Raw genomic sequence first — 25,125 nt, forward strand, 5'->3', positions numbered from 1 at the left:
ATATAAATTTTTAATTTTCTTGACAGCACTATACGATTGCTACTTGAAAGTCCGGTGAGGTAGAATTCCGATTCCAAAGTCTTCACGTCGATCCAACGTCACATTTACAACCACAAAATTAATGCGTTTAACGAAACGTCTTTATGAGACATTAAGCATTTTTTAACTAATCGTAACATCTACTATTTTAGAGGCCTTCGACGACGTTACCACCGCGATAAACCTGTGCAGTGACAAACACAGGAAAACCCTATGCCAAGCGCGATGTCAGAGAGGCTTGCTTCACAGGAGGGCCGAGAGAAACGAACAAGCACGCCAGGATTTCGAAATTGCCGCTAAGATGGGAAACCGATTCGCGAGGGGACAGGTAACTACAAGCCTCTCGCTAAAAACTCGTTTAATTCTATTCGGTTCTAGCTGGTGGAGCTCAACCCTTACGCGGCCCTGTGCAACCAGATGCTGCGCCAAGTGACGGACGCACTGAAATAGCAATATGTACAATATCTTTATTTCATAGAATTAGATATATAATATATTAAAACAATACAAATTGTAAATGCAACAGTCTATCGTAACTAACAAATAAAAATCAGCAAATCAGTTAAGATCCCTCATTAGCACCAATTACAAAAATATACATAAAATCTATGCTATAAGTCTCGCGCGTAATAGATCTTTGCGGGCCCCGCCGACAAAGAAAAAAAATATATATTAAAAAAATAATAAAATCAAAAGAATTTCCAAACTGCTGCAAGATCCATCGATATCGTTTAAACTATGCACTAGGAGAAATGCATAACCTTAAGTATTTACAAAAATAATTGTATGTGTAAAATAAATAAACAAAAAAAAAATAATAATAACAAGTAAATTTACTGCTACCTCTCGAGACGCCACTCGAAAATTAATAAAAAGGTATGAATAAAGTAAAAGGAGATTTTGGAAAGAACGTTTCATACCACGATCCGGATGTGCGGCTTAGATATTAAACTACCTATTAAACCTATTTGGATAGTGTTATTCTAGCTCGGTTTGGTCCACCATTTCGAAGTCTTTGCCCGTACTCGACCTCTGGCTGGATTCGCTCTCGCTCTCCGAACCGCCCGGCTGTTCCGTCGCGGCGGGATCGTCGGCGGCGTCCTCGTGGTTCCTTCGAAAAACACATCGTTTTAATACCACATTCGACCTCACGGAAGTACTGTTTACTATGGATAATCACTGATATTTCTTCATATCGCACGCTTCTATATATTTTTTTCTTTATTATCGGAAAATTAAATATTTTAGCAGAAATATTACTAAAGTTTCGCATTTCCTATAGTTTTTATTCGTAAAGCTAATTAAAATATTAGATTAATGTCTAGACTGATAAACTTTCAAAAAAATTAGAAAATACGAAAAAAAAAATAGAATATAAAAAAATTTGAATATTTAAACAAATGAATTTTAAAATTGATTTTCTCGAACCTTGGTTTATTTCTCAGTAGTTCATTTTTTTTTGTCGATATTTAACAGGGTACAATTACTTAAAAAATTATTCAAATAGGGAACATAAAAATGTTAAATCGTAAATAAAAATTTACGATTTTACGAAAAACCTTTTTTAACCTATTTTTAAGGTATTATTTCTAAAGCATCTCGTCAAATAAACTCGGACATTGTTGTTCGATACCAGAAATCCCGATCAAACAATCCCAAGGAAAATGTAGAAACAGAAAAATTTCTTTGTGGTAGCTGTTTTTATGCGATTAACCTTGTCGAAAGTGATGACGCAAAGCAATACAAAATATTTTTTGAAACGAATACATTATTTAATTGATGCTATAGGCCAGTGTTTTTCAATGTGGGGGTCGCGGAGACTCTTTAAAGGGGTCGCAGTTACTTTTAAAGTAAAGAAAAATAATACCATTCTAGTTCAAAATGTTATATTTATTAAGAATCGGTCAATTAAAGATTGCTCATTGTATCGGCCACTTGCACACATGCGCGTTGTAAGCTCTACTGTCGCATCGCGTTACCGTTAAGACGGTTGGCGACACAATCGATGTAAAAATTCGTATGTTTTAGGTACTTAATTACTTATTTAGCCGATACCTAATTATGAAAATAAATAAAAATGATTTGCGGATTTGATATTTATAACATAAAAAAATACAAGTTAAAAACAGCAGAGGATAGGGGGTCGCGAAATATTTTTCCATACTAAGGCGACCACGACATGAAAAAGATTTAAAAACATTGCTATAGGCCAAGGGTCGGCAACTGGCGGACCGCGGTCCAGATCCGGACCGCGGAAGGTAAAATACTGGACCGCCAAAATTTTTTTGAAAATATAAAACTCAAATTATTTAAAAAATATTTTTTTACGTTTGAGTGCCACCCTTATCATTTTTTCTAGTATTTTACAATTGTGACTGATTTGAGTTCTTAATGGATAGTAAGTAAGCAGATTAAATTTGAGTGCCAATGAAAATAAAAAATTAGTAAGAAATATTAATTTTTTCTGGACCTCGTTAAAAAATTTCAAAAGTATCCGGACCCCACCTAAAATTACTTGCCGACCCCTGCTATAGGCTATTGAATTTAGGATTTTAAAAGGAACTGACATTCAAGATATTTTATTATATGAATCGTTCAAATGGTCATTTTAGATGAAAAACCGCGGAGTGCTATTAAATTAGAGGGTGGAAATTGGAGATAAGGGTGAAATTGCACCCCTTTCAGTTTTTTAATTGTAGTTCGAAAACGAAGCAAAATTTCGCTATAGTTCATAGGAAAAATTTTATGGAGCATTGAATTTCTCATCGTAATAGCTTATTTAANTAAAATATTAGATTAATGTCTAGACTGATAAACTTTCAAAAAAATTAGAAAATATGAAAAAAAATAGAATAAATCAAAATATTTAAACAAATCAATTTTAAAATTTATTTTCTCGAACCTTGGTTTATTTCTCAGTAGTTCTTCATTTTTTTTTGTCAATATTTTAACATGGTACAATTACTTATGAAATTATTCAAATAGGGAACATCTTGTCAAATAAACTTGGACATTGTTGTTCGATACCAGAAATCCCGATCAAACAATCCCAAGTAAAACGTAGAAACAGAAAACTTTGCTCGTGGTAGCCGTTTTTATGCAATTAGCCTTTGTCAAAGGTGACGACGGAACAGCAAGAATACAAGATATTTTTTTAAATGAATACATTATTTAATCGATGCTATAGGCTATTGAATATAGGATTTTAAAAGAAACTATGATGTTCAAGATTGTAGCTCGAAAACGAAGCAAAATTTTGCTATAGTTCATAGGAAAAATTATTTAGAGAATTGAATTTCCCAAAAAAATCGTTAATAAACAATTTGAATAGAAGCAAAAAATACGATTTTCTGATTTTTGTTACTTTTTTGCCTCTAGTTTTTTTTTAAGTAAAGATAGGTGTAGGCATTGCTTCATAGAAAAAAAAAAGTAGATAAAATTTCCTTCAAAACAAGATTTAGAGTATTTTTGGATGAAAATTGACTGATATAAGGCCGTTCAAACTTCGCCAATTTTTCGATTTTCGTCGCATTTACCCTTATACGTTTTAATTCTCATTTTTTGCAAAAAAAAGAAGAAAATAAGATGTTCAAGGATTTTCATCACATGACTTGTTCGAAGGGTCATTAAAAATGAAAAAACCGCGGGGTGCTATTAAATTAGAGGGTGGAAATTGGAGATAGGGGTGAAAATGCACCNCACAAGCCAACACATATAACATAAAATTTGCAGTAAAAACTGAAAGTAGTTCAAATAATCGTTTGAACCACGTTGCAGATTTTCCCAACAATAATGGGGTACGTTCCGAAAGTATACTCTATTCTCAAATTAACCTTTACCGCGAATTTTGGAAAAAAAATTCTCATGGCATCACTAGAATAAAAAATAAAAATTAGCTGTCTAAACCAGAATCCATAAATATCTTGATCCTCAAAATTTTTCATCAACAGAATACATTTAACATTTAACAGCATTAGTAATGGATATTTAGTAATAATATTTAAAAAAAATAGTAGCTTATTTGTTATCTATACAGATATTACAACTAAATTGTCATGAACTATCAACCTCTTACGGAAAACATTGTCTACAGGGGGTTATCACTAACTCGTATTTTTTTTTTTTTCGATAAATATTTACACCATCGTCCGATTTCTATTGGTCAATGGTATGAGCACAGCAAATTATCTATACTGTGGTATGAGTTTGGAAATAATGTTGTTGCAATAATTAATTATTTCACAAGCCTTTAAAAGACTTATTTGTCTTGGATTTTGCCACACCGCTAGTGGGTTTCTTCGAAAGTACCAATTTTTTTGAGCGCCTAATTTAGGAAAATCCTAGAAATGTCCAAAAATGTATTGGTCATCGGCAGCGGTGGTCGCGAACACGCGATCGCTTGGAAACTCTCGGAGAGCGAAAAAGTAAAGCAGATATTTGCAGCCCCCGGTAGTTACGCAATTCAACAGGTGTCAAAGGCTGAAAACGTCGGGATAGACGTGAAAAATTTTAAGGTAAGCACGTGGTTGATTGAGGTTAAGTTCGTTGACATTTTCATTTCCTCTCTTGCAGGAAATTGTACAATTCTGCAAGGACAACGAGGTATCTTTAGTGGCAGTAGGGCCAGAGGATCCTTTAGCGAATGGCATTGCAGATGTTTTGGTAGCTGAAGGTATAAACACCTTCGGGCCACAGAAAAATGCAGCTCGAATCGAATCTGATAAAGATTGGGCCAAAGCTTTCATGGACAGATATAATGTACCAACAGCGAAATGGAAATCTTTTAATAACGCAGAAGATGCCAAGGATTTTATTAACGGGTATGTGAATCGAACATCAAGCAATGAAAATGTGTTTGCAAGTTATTTTTTAGCGCACCTTTTCCCGCTTTAGTCGTTAAAGCCAGTGGTTTGGCAGCTGGGAAAGGGGTAGTAGTAGCTTCTAGTGAGAAAGAGGCATGTGATGCCGTCGATGAAATATTAACCGATAAAAAGTTCGGTGTTGCAGGTGAAACTGTGGTAATTGAGGAGCTCTTGGAAGGTGAAGAAGTGTCAGTAAGTATAATAACAGTAAGTATAATAACGCTTTTGATCTATTATATTTCTTCATAAAGATAATAAGTATAGAGATGTGGCAATAAACGTACTTATTTATAAATATGTTGTGTAAAACTTATTATTTTGAGCATAATGATGATAGCCTTATCATCATGTCTTATTTTTTTGTAGTTATTGCAGTATAATAAATAACTCAGACTTGAATCAAAACGATTTGTTAAATTTATTATAAAAATGCAAGAAAATGTTAAAATAAATATAACAATAGCTAAATGTATCGGTTTTACGATCTAAAAAATTTTTGAATGAAAAAATAGTGAAACTAATTTTGGTCAGTTTTCAACTAATTGCTTGGAATATAGGAATATACGCCATTTTTGTTTATATTTTGTATCTCTAACGAACTGAGAGAACATGTTTTTGCAAATTAAGAAAACAATGCTTATGAAATAAATTAAAAGCTCATATAAAATTTGCTGATAGAAAATCTGTAAATTTTTTGGCTACCTTGTTAAAAATTATAAAAATAAGTCAAGGGATTTGAATAAAATGATCCAAAATTGGAACCGATGTTAGAATTATGCTTTCAAATGAAGAGTTAAAGTAAAAACAGAAGATTTCTGATCGTAATTAAATAAAAAAGCTAGAGAAATTTTAAGTTTAAGTTTTAAGTTTTACTTGATTTTAAGAAAAAAATGATGGAGAACAGGGAAACTGGGAAGAAAGTAATATTTATTTATGTTTTCTTATTTACGCTTGAGTTTTACCAAAGCTAATCTAGAACCGTTATTGGTCGGACAACCAACGCAGCGACTATTATTTTAAAAATTTTCAGGTACTGGCGTTTAGTGATGGCATTCACATCAAAGCCATGTTACCCGCTCAGGATCATAAAAGGATTTTCGATAACGATCAAGGACCTAACACGGGTGGTATGGGGGCTTATTGTCCCTGCCCCCTGCTGAGTCTTGATCAGCTCGATTATGTACAAAAGGAAATATTAGAAAAAACTCTGTTTGGTTTCAGAAAGGAGAATATTAAGTTTGTAGGTAATATATTTTTCAAAATGCCTTCCGTACCTTATTAATCTAATTTTTAAATTAAATTGAATAGTCAACTTTATCATTTTATTTAAATAATTCTTGGTAGCCCCTGTTAGTTATTTTTTCTTTTTTTGAATTTTGAATTCGTGAATAAAGTCATGAAAAACAATTTTAAAGAATAAACAATTCGTCGAAGTTTCGTCATTTTTATTATAACAGCCTCAGGAGTCTGTGTTGGATTTTGTCAAAAATTGTAATTGTATACAAGGTGTTTAGTAAGTAATGAACAGAAGAGGGAAAAATTAATTTGAAACAAAAAGTGGTTCGTTTTCGAGAAACAGGATGTTGAAATTGAAAATATAAACCTTTTCTGTTTTAATTATCAAATGGAAACATGTTTAATTTAAAGTTAATACTGATACAGTTACAAATTTTGACTTATTGTCCTGAGGATGTCGTAATAAAAGTAATGAAACGAATCCAGACCAAAAAAAAAAATCTTATTTCGCTGTAGGAGTTTTATATGCCGGTTTGATGCTCACGAAAGACGGCCCAAAAGTGTTGGAATTCAACTGCCGATTCGGCGATCCAGAAACGGAAGTCATTTTACCGTTGCTCGACTCAGATCTGTACGATATCATGGTATCGTGTTGCAACGGCACTCTAAACACAGTCGAGTTGAAGTGGAAGGAGGGACTTACAGCCGTTGGTGTCGTAATGGCCTCTAGGGGATATCCGGAGACGTCGAGCAAAGGACAGGTCATCACTGGTACGTCTATTACTTAACGCGTTCATTATTGATGGAAAAAACTGATCGTTGTTCTAGGTATCGATACCGTGAGTTCCAAATCGAACCATGTCGTTTTCCATTGCGGAACGGCGTTGAAGGATGGCGATTTAGTCACAAACGGGGGCAGAGTGCTGATAGCGGTGTCTTTAGCTCCACGATTGGTTCTGGCTGCGGCAAAGGCGACCCAGGCTTGCGATATTATTAAGTTTGGAGGGGAGCAGCATCGGAAGGATATAGCGCACAAGGGAATTGCAAGGTAAAAAAATTGCCGCATGCCCCGTCAAATACTATATTACACAATTTTTAGAGCTATATTACAGTCGGGTAAGTTAACCTACAAACAAAGTGGAGTGGACATCACCGCAGGGAACGACTTAGTGTCCCATATTAAGCCCGCCGCAAAATCTACCGACAGGAAAGGAGTTATGGGCAGCTTGGGCGGATTCGGAGGGTTATTCGACGTCAAAGCGGCGGGATACGTCGATCCTTTACTCGTGTCCGGTACAGACGGAGTCGGAACGAAATTAAAGGTAAAAATTGTACCCGCGTTGATCAAAATATGTATTCAAAACATTTCAGATTGCCCAGGAAATGGGACTTCACGATACCATCGGGATAGATTTAGTGGCGATGTGCGTGAACGACGTCTTAGCTCACGGGGCGGAACCGTTGTTTTTCCTGGATTACTTCGCATGCGGATCGTTAGACGTAAAAGTGGCAAGGCAAGTAGTATCCGGAATCGCGGAAGGTTGCAGGCAAGCAGGGTGTTCATTAATAGGTAAATTCTTGCGTTTAAGAATAAGACGAGTGGTTAAATTTCAAATTTTAGGAGGCGAGACGGCTGAAATGCCAGACATGTATCCGGCGGAAGAGTACGATTTGGCTGGATTCACAGTGGGTGCGGTGGAACGTAGTCAGCTGATGCCACACATTGAAAGAATCGAAGTGGGAGATGTGGTTATCGCGTTACCATCGACGGGCGTGCACAGCAATGGGTTCAGTTTGGTGAGAAAAGTGATGACGTTGGCGGGTGTCGATTACAGAGACGTGGCTCCTTTTAGTAAAGAAAACAAAACGTTGGGTAAGTTAAACATGTAATTAAAGAATGGTTATAAAATTCGGAATAAAAATATACTTTTAGGCGAGGAACTGTTGACCCCTACCAAAATCTATGTGAAAGCGGTGATACCGGCGGTTAAAACGGGCAGAGTCAAGGCCTTCGCTCATATAACCGGTGGAGGTTTAATCGAGAACATCCCCCGGATCCTACCGAAACATCTAGCAGTGGAACTGGACGCGAAAACCTGGAAAATCCCACACGTATTCCCTTGGTTGGCCGCGGTCGGTGGCGTAAACGAGACCGAAATGCTCAGAACCTTTAATTGTGGTATCGGAGGCGTGTTAATAGTGAAAAACGAAGACGTGAAGGAGATATTGGGACTGGTCCAGCCTTACGGCGCGACGGTCGTTGGGAACGTTACCAAAAATCAAGGTAAACTTTACTTAAAATACCAGAAACAAAAATCGGTCAAATTTTCATTTCAGAGCAAGTCATCGTTCGTAATTTCTCGGAAGTCATGGAACTGTCAATGAGGCCGTTTATTCCCGACGTGGTGAAACGCTATGTTACCCCCAAGAAAAGAGTCGGCGTCTTGATTTCCGGGAGCGGTACGAACTTACAGGCACTTATCGATGCTACACAGGATCCTTCGAGGCATGTGGGCGCAGAAATAGTTTTGGTAATCTCAAATAAAGCCAACGTGGAGGGTTTGAAGAGGGCAGAGAGGGCGAATATTCCTACCAAAGTATGTTACGCACCCCATTATGGAGAAATTTCATTTGTCGTTTTTTAATTTCACTCTTATTTTTAAATTAATGGGAAACGGGTTTTTCGTAACCCGTTAAAAGGCCGGAAAAAAAAGTTTCAACGAACCAAAAAAACTTTTTTTCCAGGTACTAATTCACAAAGACTACACAAACAGGACGGAATTCGACCGAGCGTTATACGCGGAACTAACGAAAGCCGAGGTAGAAATTGTGTGTTTGGCGGGTTTCATGAGGATCCTCACAGGGGAATTCGTGTCCAAGTGGAAGGGAAGACTACTGAATATACATCCGTCGCTTTTACCGCTCTTTAAAGGCGTGGAAGCTCAGAAACAAGCGTTGGAATCGGGGGTGCGAGTGAGCGGGTGTACCGTACATTTTGTCGAGGTGAGAACTTCGAATTCGTAGATATTTTGAATTTTTTGTTATTTCCTGTTGATTTTTTAAGGAGGACGTTGACGACGGAGCGATTATCGTTCAAGAATCGGTACCGATCGAAACGAACGATACTGTCGAGTCCTTGACGAAGAGGATTTTAACCGCGGAACACCGAGCGTTTCCTAAAGCGTTACAGTTAGTGGCAAGAGGGAAAATAGTGCTTGGGCCTGATAATAAAATCAAATGGTCGTAAAATTTTAATTTATTTTTAAAAAACATATACGTAAAAAAAAATCTCAACCAAATATTTTATTCTCGTATTTACCAGTAATTTTATATAAAATTTATTATTGTCGCATTCCTGCATTTAATTAACTTGTGTTGTTTTGTAAATAAAGTTCTTGAATAAAATTAATATTTTCCAAACTAGTTTTACTACCTTGATATGCAAATTTTGAAATGAAATCGAATAGTACCGCTTTAGGATTTCTAGAAAGATGTCTGGCGAATTGAGCGAGCACGATACGGCCGTTTTAAATTGCGTGTTTAATCCCAACTTACCACTAGAAGAAGCGACTATGCTGCCTCAAGAGGAACTACAAGGTAAATGCTTGTGACAAATTAATTTTTATGGTTTTTAAAATCGTAATAAACTCTTAGATGAAAATGACAGTGATCCCCAGTTTCAAACGGCTAAAGAAATTGAAATTAAAGCTGTGCAAACTGTAGAAAGTGGAAATTTGAACGAAGGGTTACGGTTGCTGAACGAGGCGATAAGTATAGCGCCTAAGATGCCTTCGTTGTATAATAACAGGGCGTATATTTACCAATTTCTGAGGAAATTTAACGGTAAGTGAATATTTTTTTTATATCATGGTCAAATGTTCAAACTTTTTGTTTATTTTTTTATTAATCAACTAGTAAAGATAGTGGAACAAAGAGAAATTATTTTATTCATAATGTAGAATTAATTTAGATGATCAGAGCGACAAAGTAAATTTATAAAGCTGCAATGCGCTAAAGTATAGGTTAAACATACTTATGCCTATTGGTACACAGGCACATTACTTTACACCTACTGGTGTAGGTCGCTCTGTGGGATATAACCTACAAAATATATGTCATTACTACTCAATGCCTACTGGCACAAATCATTACTTTATACCTACTAGTTTAGGTCTTTCTGTGAGATTCTAACCTATAAATTTATAACTACTACTCCAACCTACTATTTTAGGCCAGGCAAATTATCGAAAATTTCGCGTCTTTTTGCCAAAATTTAATTTAGTAAACAAAGACACGTAAAGGTTAGAAAAAATTCCGTAGAATTGAATGAACTCCTTTATTACCCCAGTTGAAGTCATTTTCAAAATGGCGTCAAAAGTTCACAAAAAAAGTTTTTTTCATTAAAAAAAAATAAACATTTTAGAAAACAATATTTTAGACAAAAGGTGTAGAACTTTTTATAACAAAAATTTTAAGCCTACTACTACGTCAATTGATAAACAAATGTATTAGTTATTCCAAAAAAAAAGGCTGTCGCATTTTTTTACGAAACTTTCAGAATATGTAATCCTTGACAAGTAGAATAAGTGAATTTTTATAAAATTGTAAAATATTTTAGTTTTTGCAAAAATTGGGTTTTTCGAAAAAAGGACAATTTTTTCAAGTTTCAATAAATCATACAGTAATGCACTTAAGTGACCCATCTTGGACTTAAAATTTTGTCTAAGAGTTGTACTTTCTTGTTTAAATTGGAGTATTGCAAAATAATTGGAAATATGTGAAAATCTACCAAAACTGACATCTTTTTTCGGGTGGAAAATGTAGATCTTTTTCTTATCGTTGAAATTTAGTCGGAATAGCATTATTGTCATTTAACAGCGGACATTTCTTCACGTATTAAAAAAAAATGTCCTACGACCAACAGGAGCTGAAAAACATTTTTTTTTTTTCATAAAATCGCTACGACCACATTTACTAATATTATGGTCTGAAATTTACACATTGTAGTTGAATACTTTTGCTAATAATTGACTCCCTTTTTTTTACAGTAAACTTAATTTTGTTAGGCCCCGTAAAATGTTTGCTCCACTCGACACAATGAACAACCGTTCAAAATTGAGCAGATACGCCGAGAACTAACTAAGAATGTTATCAGTCTTTCTTCCCTTCACCACGCGCATCAATGTGTCGAATGGAGTAAACTTTTGACGGGGCTCAACAAAATTATGTTTATTGTAAAAAAAAGGGGGTTCATCTACAACATGTGTAAATTTCAGAGCTTAATAAATGGTCCTAGCGATTTTTTGAAAAAAAAAAAAGAATTTCTTGACTCCTGTTGGTCGTAGGACAATTTATTAAAATTCCTGAAAAATTGTCAGCTTTCAGATGGCAATAATGCCATTCCAATTAAATTTCCATGATAAGAAAAACATCTACATTTTTCGACCCAAAAAAAGAAGTCAAAGTTTCGATAGATTTTTCATATATTTCCAATTATTTTGCAATACGCATACAATTGCACAGGAAAGTACAACTCTTAGAAAAAATTTTAAACCCAAGATGGGTCACGTAAGTGCATTACTGTATGATTTATTGAAACGAAAAAAATCTTTTTTTTCGAAAAACTCAATTTTTGCAAAAACTCAAATATTTTGCAATTTTACAAAAAATGCACTTATTCTACTTGCCAGGAACTACATATTCTGAAAATTTCGTAAAAAAATCTTTTTCAGTTTTAAAAAAATTCGATTTTTAGATGTTTTTTGCAATAACTAATACATTTGTTTATAAATCAATATCGGACTGGCTTCAAAATTTTTGTTATAAACATTTCTACAACATTTGTCTAAAACATTTTCTTCTAAATTGTTGTTTTTAAACGAAAAAAAAATTATTTTAATCTAAACGAGGTTTATACGGTCAGAATTTCTATAATTTTTACAATATTAAATTATGAATGTATTAATTTGAACTACAAAATTAAACTTTGGTCTACACCAGCGGTCTCCAAACTTTTGCAACTTGCGTAACCAACCAACATTTCGATTTTTTGAGGAACTTCATAAACGTAAAAAAATTTTTCTAACACATTTTTTACTGATAATATATTTATAAGTACTACGATTACCAAAATAAATATTCCACAACGTAAAAATTAAACTAAAACTTTAAAGTAAAAATTTATTGGATAATTAAAAAAAAAAGTAAATATAATCAATGACTGGAATGTGCTTGAATATTTTTACATATGTTGAAATCAGGTTTAAAAATTCAGGTGTAAGTTGCAATCGCAATTCAAATTCTGCACTAAACGCATTGCATTTTTGACCGAGTCGCACAAGTTCCAGAGATGTGGGGAACCCCAGGGTTCCGCAGAACACAGTTTGAATACCGCTGGTCTACACTATATGAAACAATATGTATCGTAGAAGATTCCAACTTCTTATTTACTACCTTCCTTGCTTTCTTATCCTTTACTGACAATTTTCGATATTCAAAAAAATTAAAGTACTTACCTTAGATTTAGATAAATTTTAGTGACAATTTTCTCTCTTCGGGACACAATCTGAAAGAAGAGACACTGTACCTGTGTCCACGTTTTCGATTGAAGCACCGAGCTTTTTTTACAAAATATAAATTTTTAATTTTCTTGACAGCACTATACGATTGCTACTTGAAAGTCCGGTGAGGTAGAATTCCGATTCCAAAGTCTTCACGTCGATCAAACGTCACATTTACAACCACAAAAACCACAAAATTAATGCGTTTAACGAAACGTCTTTATGAGACATTAAGCATTTTAACTAATCGTAACATCTACTATTTTAGAGGCCTTCGACGACGTTACCACCGCGATAAACCTGTGCAGCGACAAACACAGGAAAACCCTATGCCAAGCGCGATGTCAGAGAGGCCTGCTTCACAGGAGGGCCGAGAGAAACGAACAAGCGCGCCAGGATTTCGAAATTGCCGCCAAGATGGGAAACCGATTCGCGAGGGGACAGGTAACTACAAGCCTCTCGCTAAAAACTCGTTTAATTCTATTCGGTTCTAGCTGGTGGAGCTCAACCCTTACGCGGCCCTGTGCAACCAGATGCTGCGCCAAGTGACGGACGCACTGAAATAGCAATATGTACAATATCTTTATTTCATAGAATTAGATATATAATATATTAAAACAATACAAATTGTAAATGCAACAGTCTATCGTAACTAACAAATAAAAATCAGCAAATCAGTTAAGATCCCTCATTAGCACCAATTACAAAAATATACATAAAATCTATGCTATAAGTCTCGCGCGTAATAGATCTTTGCGGGCCCCGCCGACAAAGAAAAAAAAAAAAAATTAAAAAAATAATAAAATCAAAAGAATTTCCAAACTGCTGCAAGATCCATCGATATCGTTTAAACTATGCACTAGGAGAAATGCATAACCTTAAGTATTTACAAAAATAATTGTATGTGTAAAATAAATAAACAAAAAAAAAATAACAAGTAAATTTACTGCTACCTCTCGAGACGCCACTCGAAAATTAATAAAAAGGTATGAATAAAGTAAAAGGAGATTTTGGAAAGAACGTTTCATACCACGATCCGGATGTGCGGCTTAGATATTAAACTACCTATTAAACCTATTTGGATAGTGTTATTCTAGCTCGGTTTGGTCCACCATTTCGAAGTCTTTGCCCGTACTCGACCTCTGGCTGGATTCGCTCTCGCTCTCCGAACCGCCCGGCTGTTCCGTCGCGGCGGGATCGTCGGCGGCGTCCTCGTGGTTCCTTCGAAAAACACATCGTTTTAATACCACATTCGACCTCACGGAAGTACTGTTTACTATGGATAATCACTGATATTTCTTCATATCGCACGCTTCTATATATTTTTTTCTTTATTATCGGAAAATTAAATATTTTAGCAGAAATATTACTAAAGTTTCGCATTTCCTATAGTTTTTATTCGTAAAGCTAACTAAAATATTAGATTAATGTCTAGGCTGATAAACTTTCAAAAAAATTAGAAAATATGAAAAAAAATAGAATAAATCAAAATATTTAAACAAATCAATTTTAAAATTTATTTTCTCGAACCTTGGTTTATTTCTCAGTAGTTCTTCATTTTTTTTTGTCAATATTTTAACATGGTACAATTACTTATGAAATTATTCAAATAGGGAACATCTTGTCAAATAAACTTGGACATTGTTGTTCGATACCAGAAATCCCGATCAAACAATCCCAAGTAAAACGTAGAAACAGAAAACTTTGCTCGTGGTAGCCGTTTTTATGCAATTAGCCTTTGTCAAAGGTGACGACGGAACAGCAAGAATACAAGATATTTTTTTAAATGAATACATTATTTAATCGATGCTATAGGCTATTGAATATAGGATTTTAAAAGAAACTATGATGTTCAAGATTGTAGCTCGAAAACGAAGCAAAATTTTGCTATAGTTCATAGGAAAAATTATTTAGAGAATTGAATTTCCCAAAAAAATCGTTAATAAACAATTTGAATAGAAGCAAAAAATACGATTTTCTGATTTTTGTTACTTTTTTGCCTCTAGTTTTTTTTTAAGTAAAGATAGGTGTAGGCATTGCTTCATAGAAAAAAAAAAGTAGATAAAATTTCCTTCAAAACAAGATTTAGAGTATTTTTGGATGAAAATTGACTGATATAAGGCCGTTCAAACTTCGCCAATTTTTCGATTTTCGTCGCATTTACCCTTATACGTTTTAATTCTCATTTTTTGCAAAAAAAGAAGGAAATAAGACGTTTAAGAGACATTAGAGGATTGAAATTGAAAAAGCACTTTTGCAATTTTTAAACAGCACGAAAACGAAGCAAAATTTTGATATAGTTCATAGGAAAAATTTTGTAGAGAATTGAATTTCTCATCACAAAATCGTTAATAAAAAATTTTAAAGAAAGAAAAAAATAAGATTTTTTGATTTTTTTTACTTTTTTAATAAAATAATTTAGTAAAAACTTGAGAATTTAAGTACAATAAAGTTTATTAATAATGTATATACAGTGTGTCCACGGATGGAGTTGACAAGAGGAGAAATTCTTTTGTTTTTGACTTTGTCGAAAAATGTCACTCTTTATAAGAAGTTCTGCCCCTCGAAAAACTGAGACTGTCATACAAACATCTTAGATTAGATATACAGGGTGCTCATAAATTAAAAGAAAAACACGAAAATACTCGATTAAGTACCATAATTTATTATTTTACACATGTTTATAAAACAAATCTGTTTATAACCTCAATAATGTCCTAATACAAATTTTAAAATCAAAATTTCAATTTTTGAAGTGAGAAGTAGCTATACATAAGAGTAAGTCAGAATTGAAATTTTTATTTCAAAATTTGTATTAGGACATTATTTGAGGTTATAAACAGATTTGTTTTATAAAAATGTGTAAAATAATAAATAATGGTACTTCTCTCTGGAGTATATTCGTGTTCTTTTAATTTATAAACACCCTGTATATCTAATCTAAGATGTTTGTATGACAGTCTCATTTTTTCGAGGGGCAGAACTTCTTATAAAGAGTGACATTTTTCAATACAGTCAAAAACAAAAGAGTTTCTCCTCTTGTCAACTCCATCCATAGACACACTGTATATACATTATTAATAAACTTTATTGTACTTAGATTCTCAGGTTTTTACTAAATCATTTTATTAAAAATGTAAAAAAAAAACAAAAAACCTTTTCTTGGTTTAAAATTTTCCTTTTAAATTTTTTAAATAAGCCATTTCGATGAGAAATTCAATTCTCTACAAAATTTTTCCTATCAACTATACCAAAATTTTGCTTCGATTTCGAGCTACAATTAAAAAACTGAAAGAGGAGCATTTTCACCCCTATCTTCAATTTCAACCCTCTAATTTAATAGCACTCTGCGGTATTTTTCATTTTTAATGACCCTTCGAACAAGTCATGTGATGAAAATCCTTGAACGTCTTATTTCCATCCTTTTTTGCAAAAAATGAGAATTAAAACGTGTAAGGGTAAACGCGACGAAAATCGAAAAATTGGCTAATTGTTAAATACTTTACAACCTCTTGTTTTGAAGGAAATTTTATCTACTTTTTTTTCTATGAAGCAATTCCTATACCTATCTTTACTCAAAAAAAAACTAGAGACAAAAAAGTAAAAAAATTCTGAAAATCGAATTTTTTGCTTAAAAATTTTTTAAATAAGCTATTACGATGGGAAATTCAAATCTCTAAATAATTTTTCCTACGAACTATAGCGAAATTTTCCTTCGTTTTCGAACTACAATTAAAAAACTGGCAGGGGTGCATTTTCACCCCTATCTCCAATTTCCTCTCTCTAATTTAATAGCATTCCACGGTTTTTTCATTTAAAATGACCCTATGAACGATTTATGCAATAAAATTGCTTGAACGTCATAGTTCCTTTTAACCCTGTTTTTTTGTAAATATTCCTACTAGTTGGGGCCAGCGAAATGCTTGGAAGAATCAAGGAAGGGATCAGTCAACGAGAACCGAACCGAACATCAGGGCGGGCTCAGAGGTTCCGATAGCGGGTACGTTACCACAGAGCCTAGACCAAGAACAACAAGGACAGTTCAAAGATTTCTAGTTAAGGCTGAGGAGGAGCAAACATTACCCAGAGTATCGTCCGAATCCTTAGAAAGCATTTTATTTTTAAAATGTATTGGAAACATCAGTAATTTTTTTTTTCCTTTACTAGAGCTTGTGAGTATTTCCCCACTTATTTATTATTTATTTGATGACACAGTCATTTTTTTTCCAAAAATATCTCAACCACATACAGGGTGTATGCAAAAATATGTCTCAAATTTTATTCCAAACAAAAGTTTGCGCATAAAGAATGGACTTTTTCCAATACCAATCTGCGGATTTACTTACGCAATTTTTTTTATATAGTATAAGAATTTTTACAATAAAAATCTTATCGGAGAACACACTATTTTATTGCAAAAATAAATGATCTTACTATCACTATACTGAGAAATAAACCACCAATTTAAAAAAAAAACAAGAACTTATTCCTAACATTACCCTTCGTATCCCGCAGGGTCTGGTTGCACTGTCTCCACCTTCTCAGGAGGAGCGTCCCCCGGTTTATCGTCGTTCTCATCCTCCGCGTCCGAATCCTTATCTTTCTTCTTCTTCTTGCCTTTCTTGTCGCCACCCGACGACTTTCCCTTATACTGGTACTGAAACATCAAAACGTTATAGTACGTGTACGATCCTCTCGCGTCTACTCACGGTGTAGAGCGGCCAGAAGGAAGCGAAGAACCCCACGTCTTCCGTCAAGTTCGGCAAGATCCACAGGTGGTGTTTGCCCATGGTCACCGTCCATATCAAACAGAAGACTATCAGCCGGATCACCGCCAGTACAATTATAGAGACCAGGAAACCGGCGGCAGCTACGCTCAAATAGTACACTCCTAACCTAAAAAAAAATGATTAAAAGGTTGCAAACGACGACTTTCTCTATTCTTTTTCGTTACCTTATGGACGGGGGCCACAAGGGGAACAGGCACACGCCGATGGCGCCCAGCACCAGCAGGGTTCCGATTATCCAGTAATGGAAGGGGATGGGGTCGTATATCCAGACGTACGCGTCCAGGGAATCCACGAATCGTTGGTCGTTGTGCATGTCGAGACGGATTTTCTTCTTACGCTTCTCCTTCTCCTTGTCGGGCTAAAAAAATCAAAATATTAGTCCAGTGATTGCAAGTTTTTAACTAATTTTCTTAACGCTTTTGCAACATAGTCGCTACTTCAAAATGTCCTTAAGATTTTAATAAAACGTATTTCTTACTATTTTTTTTCATGAATAAAAATTTGTATTTGGGAAAATCATTAAAACAAACTTGGCAGTTTCCTTAAGCTGACGATTACTAACACAACTATGATTTTAATATTTTTTTTTTACAATTTTCAATGAAAAAACATACCTGAGCGTCTTTCGCCCCCTCAACGACGCTACTTTCAGCGTCTGTCCCTTTGTCCTTATCTTTCTTCTCCTCCTCGACCGGCTCGACGGCTTTCTTCTCCTTCTTCTTGCTCTTTAATTCGGACTCGGAAACGGGGACTTTTCGGGCCCTGTGATAGAACTTGTGTTCTAACATGACGTGCAAGTAATCGACAATCTCATCCCTTGTTTTGAACAGCGGTTCGTCCCTTTTCACAAAATCCGACTCCATAAGGGCATCGACGGCCCTCTTGCCTAAAAAATCGTGTGAATAACTCTCAAAAAACCCATTTACAACACATGTCGCCCATATTATAACAGCAACAGTCTTACTCGACAATAAATTACATATGTCATTAACATTATCATGTTAATAAAACAATCGTTCAATGTTTACCAACCTTGGTACAGTTTGTTACAAAATAATTATGCAACACTGTCATGAGTCTTGTAATATGCAGTTTGTTAATATAATTTTTATTTTAAAGTAAAAGGGGAAAATCTTTACCTGTGAAATATTCAACGTTGTGATTCAAAAATTTTGTTTTCTTAATGGGGACGTTCTTCCTCATCCATTTGGCGAGGGTAAACTCCTCCTTTGAAGGTTTGTCGATGACCTTTTCACCGGGAGGGACATACTCCTAAGAAACGAAAACAAAGAACCTAAAATTATCCGTCCTAATAATAATTCACAAACATAAAAAAAGTCATCTCTGTCCGAGAGCACTGCCAACTTCCATCTCTCTCTTATCAAAACAATACGTGTGTCACTTGACAGACAGAGTGGTTATCATCTAGGAAAAACTAAATTCAAACATGCAAACGTAAAATACGGAACGTTGACTTTGAATACGAGTTTATTGAACGGGAAACTGGGTTTATAATTATTTAATTAGAGCATACCGACGACCGGTACCGTTAACATTTTTTTGTCGTTTTCGTCGACTGAATAATCAATGACGTACATCACAACACTGTTAGTTTTCACAACAAGAACCGACAAAACGTAAAAACCGACATTAACATTCTTCGATAATTAAACACCGTCATTAAAATACCAAGAAAGAAAATTTAAAATTAATTAGCAACGTCACCGCAAAAATTCAAACATGTTTCACAACAAAAAGAAGGTAAACTGAAATGACAATAGGATTTATTATTTGGGTATTTACTTAATTATACGAACAAATTGTTAAAACGAATAATTTACGCTACGGATTTTCGAAAATGCAAATAAATTTACCTCTTTTCGCTTTTTGCCTTTCTTCTTCTCCGCCATCTTGACAATAACTGAATGACGTTACTGACGTCAGCGCCACTACATCAGTAACAACACAACACCAATCGGACCCATAGGCGTATCCATAGAAATTTACTTGATATTTTACTATACAATCATAATATTATTATAAAATAAATATTGTACTAAGCCCTGAACAAACTAAACAATGAAAAAATGAAACCAGAAAAATTACGGGTCCCATATTTGTTGACTTATTTTGATTCGGTGTAGTTAAAATGTTAAAAAATGCCCTATCTGGTACCACTGAACTAAACTAATTATTGTAACGCCTATGGAGTATGGACTAGGTCGTCAGTCGCGGCAGTCACCAGTGGTTCTTAAATTGTTTTGCGTAGTGTACCTACTGTCAAATCTATGGTTTTGCGTCATGTAGCATTGTTAAAATGAAAATAAAAATAAAAAATTGCATAAATTCTCCAACAGTAAAAAAAAATAAGAGTGAATCAATTTAGTATTATCAATTGAGTTATAAATTTAATAGAAATATTTCTTGGCTTTCTTTTTATTACCACTGATTTGCTACGTTTCCGTATGTGATGATTGTGATGTGTTATTTTTGCATCCAAATATAAATACATCTATTTGCGTATTTATTCATATGTCCCATCATTATCATTCGTCTAAAGTAGATATGTTAATAGAAAATCCAGTAATATGCCTAACCGACCGTCCTAACTTTTCCAGTTTCTGTTTGCAAAGCAATATGAAAAATGGCCCTGTATCTATTCGTAAGGAGGTCAGCACCAGTGAAAAACATAGCACACTTTAGTTTATTCAAGAACAAAAAATTAGATTACAAGGTAAATATTTTAATGATATGTTTTGGGATGAAACGACAAATATGTTTGTAGAAATGTTACCAGCTGCTGGAAATCGATGAGAATAGCGACCAAGAACAAATTAGGGCAGCCTATTTAAAGTTAGTTAAAAGGTACCATCCCGACAGTGGAACTGAAGAAGCAAATACGGACAAGTTTCACGAAGTAATGTAATGTTTTTTGTGTTCGTTTATGTAATACATTACTGTAATGTTGCATTTTTGGCCCAGGGAGATATACATGTAAAGTTTCCTATTTATATTTTAGGTAGACAAGGCATTTCGTCTATTAATCCGCAAGAAATCTAAAGAACGATGGGACATAGAAGAAGCTGTGATTATAGAAGAACCTGACATTAAAGTAGGTACTATCCAAGATTTGTAAAATCTTTTATAAAATCATTTTTACAGCACACGGCGCCTCAACACAGACAGTACCTCAGCTACGATGGAATTGGGTCCGGAAATCCCTTTCAAAGACAGAAACAGTATGCCAAAGTGCGGGCCATGAAGGCGGCAGAAAACGTTTACGAACATCGTGTATCGAAAGCGCAAGCAGACGATTCATCTTTACTAGATAAAAGTAGAATTTACGAAACCTGGGAAAAAGTACCGCTGAAACACAAAATAAAAACAAAGTAATCAAATGCCCATAAATTACAGTTTTGTGAGAAATTAATGTTTTTACGATTTTGTAGACACGGATTCGACAGGTTGGTGGAGGATTTGATACAAGAATCGATGTCGAAAGGGGAATTCAACAATTTAAAAGGCTCGGGAAAACCGCTGCCATCATATCAAAACAGAAACCCGTACGTGGATTTCGTAACTCACAAAATCAACGAGGTGGGCGTAGATAGATTTTTAGTACGTGATTCACCACTATATCCCTTATTTTTATCTCTCGTGTAGGTTTTAATCGACAACGGCTTCCAACCGGAATGGATAACCTTGCAGAAAGAGATAAGAGAGGAGGCCAATCGTCTGCGTGGCGATTTACTGACGGAGAGGAAGTACTTCGGGCCGTATCCCTTGAGCGTTGAAGAAAACATCGAATGGAGCGACAAAGTTTACGGGTACAAAGACGTCGTGGATAAACTTAACAAGAAAATTGAAAAATATAACCTGGTCGTTCCGGTTCTGAATAAGCAAATGTTACAGATTAGCCTCGAAAACGAAGCTCAGAGGGTCATGATCAATGGAGAAAGCATAGAGGATATGAGGTTTGATACTCCCTTAAAGAGGGAGAGAAAACGTGAAATAGAAAACTCGGATAATGAAGGCGCAAACTTGTTCGGTTTTATCGAATATTTTTTTAAAGGCAAATAAGTCGCAGAAATGTGTAGATATAACCAAGTAGTTATGTAAATATGTTTAAATATAAGTTATAAATATCGTATTTGTCTTATTTTGATGAAAAAAGTATGTGAAATACACCAATAAGGTGAGAGATCTAGTGCAACAATGTATGATGTAATCAGAGTAGCTTTTTTACTCCAAACAATTAAAGAACAAACCTCATTCTGAGATATCTGTTCAATGGCAATCTTTTATCCTCGAGATGAAGGTTTTGGAACTACCCAATCGATTCGGAATTGTTCGGATTTGACAAATGGGTCCCATAATGGCTTCCAAGCAGCAAGATGTAGAAGTTATAGAAAATTGGGAAGAAATTGAAGAGACTGATGTAATTCATTTTTATAAATCTTTAGTTGTGTATGCCAGACGCTATATCAGTTTTTAAGAGTATTTTTTTTTAGGCTCATTAACTCCATATTCTATGTGTTTAAAGGTTATGTCACACATGTATTTTTTTTAGGTATTAGAGAAAAAATTCAATAATCTTTTAACACCAAGTAGAACCTTAGATAGTAGAAGGTATTTATGAAGACAAAGCATCCGTTGTATTCCGTCAATACTCAGTGACAATTTATGTTTTAGTAGTAATAATGTAGAGAAACCTGTAAAAATTATACTTACTGGTGAAGATGCCTTAAGATCTCAGTACGTGCCTCCAGAACCAACAGTCAAGATACTGAAACGACCATCTAAAGATGTACAAAATAGTAATGATTCTAAAGTTTATCAACCTAAGAAGACTCTCCAACAACGAGAACAGGAATACGCTGAAGCAAGACTTAGGATATTGGGCGAAGCGAGTCCTGAGAAAACCGAAGAAAAGTATGTACTCTTTTGTGTACTTATAAGTCACTTAACAAATTGTTACTTTCAGGATAAGCATTCAGAAATCGCGACCGAGCGAGGTGGAAAATGTGATAAGAATGCCGAAGGGACCTGACGGTACGAACGGTTTTACGCTCCGTAGATAGTACATTTTATACCTCCATTTTGCCCAGTTACATGCTAAAAAGGAAACCTGCCAGATGTCTTGTTCTTAGCCCTCCTTGTCACTTGAAAGTTGCCCTGGGCTATACAAGTTCACCGCATTGATCTCGACGTTCACAAAATTCTTTTAGTTTTAGTAGATAGTGCGGAGCTAAATTCGACTCGATTTTCTCCGCTTTCAAAATCTCAAATCAACGGATGCGTACTTTCGAAAACGGGATAGGTTTTCCTCAACAGGTGAATCAAAAAGGTTTCAAATTCGATATTTTTTTATTGAGACGAAGATGACTGATTAAGCGTGAATAGCCACTGAGTAAGGCTATTCGGTTAGATGAAATTTGGAATCGATTTGAATTCTAGTCGAAATAAAATTTGTAATTTAAAAACCATATACTTGATTTAAAGGATTGAATGATCACTAAATATTTTTTTATGATTAAGTGAAAAGCTATTGTTTTATAGTAAATTATTTCGATTCGTTAACGTTGAAACATATTTTTGTAATATTTTCCATGACGTAAACAACTCATTAAAGGAAATAGGAAGTAACTTAGTAAATGAATAAAAGGATCTAACAGTGACACCAACATTGGTACATATGTACCAAAAATTATAAATTAAAAATTGGAGCACGAAATATTTTCAGAATTTTTCTGTTAAATTTGCACAGACAGATTCGGTTCGATTTTTCGAGAAGTTTTTGAGTACGGCAAACGTGGTGGTGCCTTAATTCAAAATTGTGATAAACATTTAAGTCGAGAATTCTATTTTAGAGAATGCCGGGCCATTTTGAATAACTACGATTATTTCCACATTTACTAAGCCGCTTGACTATCTTTTAAGCATATATAAACTAGTTAGGAATCATTTTATTTGTACATAGTAGGGTAACGCAATTAGTACTTGTATTCATTCATACTTAATGGAGAACAAAATATAACACAGTTCTGTATTTAATTTATGTATTAATTTGTAAATCTTCATTATCTTGTATTATGGTTGTGCAATTTTAGTAAATATACTATTTTCTATACACGAGGGCTTTATTCGCTGTGAAATAACATCGATGTGTGTGTATGATATTGTTTAAAGTTTGGGAATAGATTCGTCATGAAAAATGGAGTCAATATCGTAAAGCAAATTCCGAATACTGAAGTCCGATTTTAGTATTAACGTTTTTGCGATAGTGTTTACATTAGTTTTTCAAGTGTTAAAAATGGCTATGTGCATAGCAACTCAGAGTTGATCTATTGCCATTTTGGGGTAAAATCTCCATTGTCTACCTTCAAACATAAGTTTGAATTTTTAATAGGTACATTTTTATGTAAATAATTTTCAAATATTTTATATTTTCTATACATTTTTATCCAATTAATTAATTTACACATCTTTTACACAATATATTGCACAATACCTCAGTATTATTATTTACATTTTAATAGCTTTTTTATAGAAGTACCACAAATTTACATCTTGATATCTTTTATATTAATTTAAAATCACTTTCATAGGGCCTCTCAGTTTTATATATAACGTTTTTTTTTTGGCAATATCCTTTAACTGCCTTCAAAAAAATGTAAAAAGCAGTTTATTTTTAATGTAACGAGAAGAAGGTCAAAAATATATTATTCAAATATCACTTGGCAGATTTATTGTTTATTATGCTAATATTGTTAATCACAAAACAGAGAAACGATTGCTAATTATGCAAGGAACAAGGCACACTGAAGGAATTGTTTACCTTTTAAACTTTTAAGGTTAAATGATCCATTTATTTCAAATTGTGTCGGGTTGAAACGATCAGACGACAGACCTAGGGTTGCTTGCGTCAGTATCGGTACTAGAAGAAAGAAGAAGAAGAAGAAGTACGGGAGTTTTCGTAATTAATTGGTTATGTCAAATTTTTTGTTTTTATTTCAAAATTCTTGTAAATGGAAAATTCAAAAGAAGCAAGTGAAGAATTTGTCAGGAGGGCAATGTTTACCGAATCGGACGCGGTACATCCACGATTCGCCAAGGAAAACTCTGAAGAAATAAGAGAGTACGAACTCCACAATTATTATTTTTGTCAGCAATGTAACATGTTTTTCGCCCCAACCGTCCAAGGACTGAATACGCATTTCAAGGGCGATATTGTGAGACACGAACCGATCGGTTCTTGCTTCTATTGCAAAGGGAAAGTTTACGAGTACAGCCTGAACAACGAACCGAGGGCATATCACAACTGCAGGGACAAGGACAAGGACTGCTAGCGAGGAAAAAATGAAAATATTTTCATAGCATGTTTTTTTACTGCTTGTAAATATGTCATAAATTGAATTAACTATTTGTTAATTGTTTCTCTATTGAAAAATACGTATGGAGGTTTCGGTGCTTGCCAATTAAAACATATGTTGCTCTCATTAGACATAATGATAATATAGAGATTTTCTGAAGTGATTTGTTCAAAATACTGACATTTAATATTTGTAATATTTCAGTGGAAAATTTAATTGTATTTTAAACATGATATTATTAGATAACATTACAAAATGAGCAACT

At 34.3% G+C, this 25,125-nt stretch overlaps 5 protein-coding genes across 7 annotated transcripts; 4 read left to right on the forward strand and 1 right to left on the reverse strand.

Moving 5' to 3' along the window:
* The first annotated feature begins 4,232 nt into the window (after window positions 1–4,232).
* LOC108903471 (trifunctional purine biosynthetic protein adenosine-3) lies at window positions 4,233–9,552 on the forward strand. Its single transcript, XM_018705668.1, has 13 exons — window positions 4,233–4,553; window positions 4,612–4,859; window positions 4,913–5,093; window positions 5,932–6,145; window positions 6,654–6,908; window positions 6,966–7,185; window positions 7,237–7,459; window positions 7,509–7,707; window positions 7,759–8,010; window positions 8,071–8,421; window positions 8,475–8,734; window positions 8,883–9,140; window positions 9,202–9,552. Exons 1-13 carry the CDS (start codon window positions 4,386–4,388, stop codon window positions 9,382–9,384), a joined length of 3,012 nt encoding a protein of 1,003 aa, XP_018561184.1. The 5' UTR covers window positions 4,233–4,385; the 3' UTR covers window positions 9,385–9,552.
* A 52-nt stretch (window positions 9,553–9,604) lies between these two features.
* Window positions 9,605–13,628, forward strand: LOC108903473 (tetratricopeptide repeat protein 36 homolog). The gene is made up of 4 exons (XM_018705670.2): window positions 9,605–9,734; window positions 9,792–9,980; window positions 12,966–13,141; window positions 13,192–13,628. The coding sequence occupies exons 1-4, from the start codon at window positions 9,629–9,631 to the stop codon at window positions 13,261–13,263; spliced, it is 543 nt and encodes a 180-aa protein (XP_018561186.1). The 5' UTR covers window positions 9,605–9,628; the 3' UTR covers window positions 13,264–13,628.
* On the reverse strand, window positions 13,267–19,449 carry LOC108903472 (translocation protein SEC62). The gene is made up of 7 exons (XM_023454848.1): window positions 19,362–19,449; window positions 18,627–18,759; window positions 18,102–18,373; window positions 17,652–17,845; window positions 17,407–17,593; window positions 17,197–17,354; window positions 13,267–13,918 (listed from the first exon to the last, which is right to left on the reverse strand). The coding sequence occupies exons 1-7, from the start codon at window positions 19,395–19,397 to the stop codon at window positions 13,786–13,788; spliced, it is 1,113 nt and encodes a 370-aa protein (XP_023310616.1). The 5' UTR covers window positions 19,398–19,449; the 3' UTR covers window positions 13,267–13,785.
* A 304-nt stretch (window positions 19,450–19,753) lies between these two features.
* On the forward strand, window positions 19,754–21,633 carry LOC108903422 (dnaJ homolog subfamily C member 28). Of its 2 annotated transcripts, XM_018705593.1 has the most exons (7): window positions 19,754–20,046; window positions 20,106–20,221; window positions 20,273–20,404; window positions 20,507–20,599; window positions 20,650–20,876; window positions 20,937–21,084; window positions 21,151–21,633. In XM_018705593.1, exons 2-7 carry the CDS (start codon window positions 20,132–20,134, stop codon window positions 21,565–21,567), a joined length of 1,107 nt encoding a protein of 368 aa, XP_018561109.1. In that variant the 5' UTR covers window positions 19,754–20,046; window positions 20,106–20,131; the 3' UTR covers window positions 21,568–21,633. The 2 variants fall into 2 exon arrangements, with proteins under 2 accessions (XP_018561109.1, XP_018561108.1); XM_018705592.1 differs by having other exon boundaries at window positions 19,754–20,221.
* A 205-nt stretch (window positions 21,634–21,838) lies between these two features.
* Window positions 21,839–23,606, forward strand: LOC108903426 (SUZ domain-containing protein 1). 2 transcript variants are annotated; one of them, XM_018705597.1, is made up of 4 exons: window positions 21,839–21,925; window positions 22,058–22,116; window positions 22,180–22,419; window positions 22,472–23,606. In XM_018705597.1, the coding sequence occupies exons 1-4, from the start codon at window positions 21,851–21,853 to the stop codon at window positions 22,566–22,568; spliced, it is 471 nt and encodes a 156-aa protein (XP_018561113.1). In that variant the 5' UTR covers window positions 21,839–21,850; the 3' UTR covers window positions 22,569–23,606. The 2 variants fall into 2 exon arrangements, with proteins under 2 accessions (XP_018561113.1, XP_018561114.1); XM_018705598.1 differs by having other exon boundaries at window positions 22,183–22,419.
* The last annotated feature ends 1,519 nt before the right edge of the window (window positions 23,607–25,125 follow it).

The sequence above is a fragment of the Anoplophora glabripennis genome, unplaced genomic scaffold (assembly GCF_000390285.2).
Source record: "Anoplophora glabripennis isolate ALB-LARVAE unplaced genomic scaffold, Agla_2.0 scaffold82, whole genome shotgun sequence".
Lineage (NCBI taxonomy): Eukaryota > Metazoa > Arthropoda > Insecta > Coleoptera > Cerambycidae > Anoplophora > Anoplophora glabripennis.